This window comes from Loa loa (genome assembly GCF_000183805.2).
Source record: "Loa loa unplaced genomic scaffold supercont3.37, whole genome shotgun sequence".
NCBI lineage: Eukaryota > Metazoa > Nematoda > Chromadorea > Rhabditida > Onchocercidae > Loa > Loa loa.
Genome location: NW_018108217.1, coordinates 223,530 through 225,800, shown reverse-complemented (window position 1 = coordinate 225,800; position 2,271 = coordinate 223,530). Strand labels below are relative to the sequence as shown.

Below are 2,271 nucleotides of genomic sequence, written 5' to 3'. Positions count from 1 at the left end.
TGATGTGTGTATGTGTCGTAACGTTGTAGACAAAGGGGAAGAGTTAAATTCTTTACTTGTAAAGGGTAAGGGTCACAAAAACGATACGATACAGCTAATAATGATGAAAGGAAAAGAAAAGGAATCAACCAAACTGCTTGAGCGTAATGAAAAAACTGGTCATAAAAGGCACCCCCAACAAACACTCAATCCAGCTTATATACGGAAAAAGTGGGAGTGATTTTTCTCCAAATATTTCAACAGATGTGATTTAAAACAAAGATCTAAGACATGAGTGATGATTGCATGGATAGATAATTTTTTATACTTTGGTCTCTCGCGAAATTGGAATTCGCGACAGTATAAGCCTTAAAGTTTTGTACTAAAAAATAAAGTTATCACCTGTAATCATAAGTTTAAACATTGTATTTACTATTTTTAGTTCGCAAAATTATGCAGCTTTCGGTTTTGGAGCACGAATTCCACCATATTTTCGAAAGTCGCAGCAATTTTGCCTTGTAAGACTTTATTTAAGTATTCGTTGTATCGTCCAGCAACTGAAATTAATGCTTTGAAAATACCAACTGAAATACATATTTATTCATCTATCAGTCTAGGTGGATGAAATAATTTATAGCATATCAAGCTGATCAAATGTTAGTTCATGTTGATATTTTAAGGAGTTGAAATGAACTTTTCTGAACTCAGTAATATCAAATGAACATTGGAGGCATAATTAATTATTAAATATGTTTGCAGAATCTAGAAACGGATCCTAATTGTCAGGGAATTGATGGTCTAATTGATGCATTCTGGAAAGCGAATGCTCAAGTACAACCAAGTACAACCGCCCATTTTGCTCATATCATTTATCACATTTCTAAGTAAGTTGAATTATATTAAATAAACTAATATTTTTATACCTCAAATAGAGATAAGTTCATTGACATATTCATCCTTTTCTCAACTTACTGATATTTACCATATTAATCTGATATGCAATAATCAGTTTTAGGTTGGCTAGCAATGTACGTAGACGTGAAAATCAATTGCAATACCCATATTTTGTGTTAGCAATAATCAGCAAAGGAAAGATAAATGATATCCGAGAAACAGTACAGGTACAGTATTTCTCTGGATATGAAAAGATAGATTCGAGATGTATGTAATTTAAATTTAACCGCATCATTTAATTGTCTAAAGGAAAAATTTTACAAATTGAATTGATGTTTTGTGTTACATGAAGTTTTTTTATACTTTTCTAAAATTGTTAGATTTTCAACACTTTCAATAAACAGCAAATTTAGGCGACGATATTTGCATCCAAAGCTCCACTTTCAATAATATTTATTGCAACAGAAGATGACTGTGAAGAAATGGAGCGTCTTGGTCTTTCAGGTGGCCGAATTTCCTACCAGAATCGTCGAGCTGAACGTGACATGTTACAGGTTTATTTTAAAATTGTATAACTTTTGTGAAGTTTTAGAATAAATCTTGAATTGAGAAAAAATAAGAATTAAGTATCAATGTTAAAAACACATCTGAAAATCAAGATTTCCGCAATTTTTTTCCTGCAACTTTTACATTTTCAGTTTGTAGCATTAACAAAGTTTCGCAGCAAATTACCGGAAGATGCTAATTTTTGGGAGCTGCTTACTGAACGAGCATTACGGCGAGTCCCTTGGCAGATGATCAATTGGCTAACCAAAAATGGTCATATACCTCAGGATTTCAAACATTACGGTCGTTTATCGAAGCAGGTAGAAGTAAATTTATCCCTAACTGGAATTACTGATACAGAGTTATTGACAATACCGTTCATAATCACATTGTCAAATTCAATTTGCTAATACTTTCTTAAAAATGAATCTCGAAATTCACATATCTCCCTATGCATAGCAGCTAATTAGGTCTTGGAAAAAATTTTTTCTTGAAAAAAATTCTAAAAACATGAAAATTTTTGCATTTCAGACTTTTCTAGACATAAACAATGAAGCACATTTTGATGAAATACCAGCAATTTTTGAGTTAAACGATATGCTAATACTGAAAGTTAAGTTGTTTACTTAGGACTCAAGTGGACCGTCTAAACTTGAATCAAAGCACCGATCGAAAAGGATTAATGCCATTGAATCCTTCAGCGATCCCTCGATCGATGATTTGGATGAAGCAGAATACGCGAGCACATCTGATTACCGGAATTCATTTACCTCGAAAAATGCTTAAACAAGAGCCTTTTCGGTATCGCTATGGTGAGAATCGTTCGTTCAGTAATTTGAAAAAAGAAAAAAA

At 32.5% G+C, this 2,271-nt stretch overlaps 1 protein-coding gene across 1 annotated transcript in view; it reads left to right on the top strand.

Annotated features, from left to right (window-relative positions):
• LOAG_17060 (hypothetical protein) overlaps positions 1-2,205 on the top strand; it is a gene marked incomplete at both ends in the record, with an annotated part of 5,405 nt that extends 3,200 nt beyond the window's left edge. The window contains 6 exons of the mRNA XM_020449721.1: positions 422-497; positions 739-863; positions 995-1,100; positions 1,287-1,427; positions 1,572-1,739; positions 2,050-2,205. Coding sequence (XP_020306714.1) covers positions 422-497; positions 739-863; positions 995-1,100; positions 1,287-1,427; positions 1,572-1,739; positions 2,050-2,205 — 772 coding nt within the window. The remainder of the gene's footprint in view (positions 1-421; positions 498-738; positions 864-994; positions 1,101-1,286; positions 1,428-1,571; positions 1,740-2,049) is intronic.
• Positions 2,206-2,271: the final 66 nt, after the last annotated feature.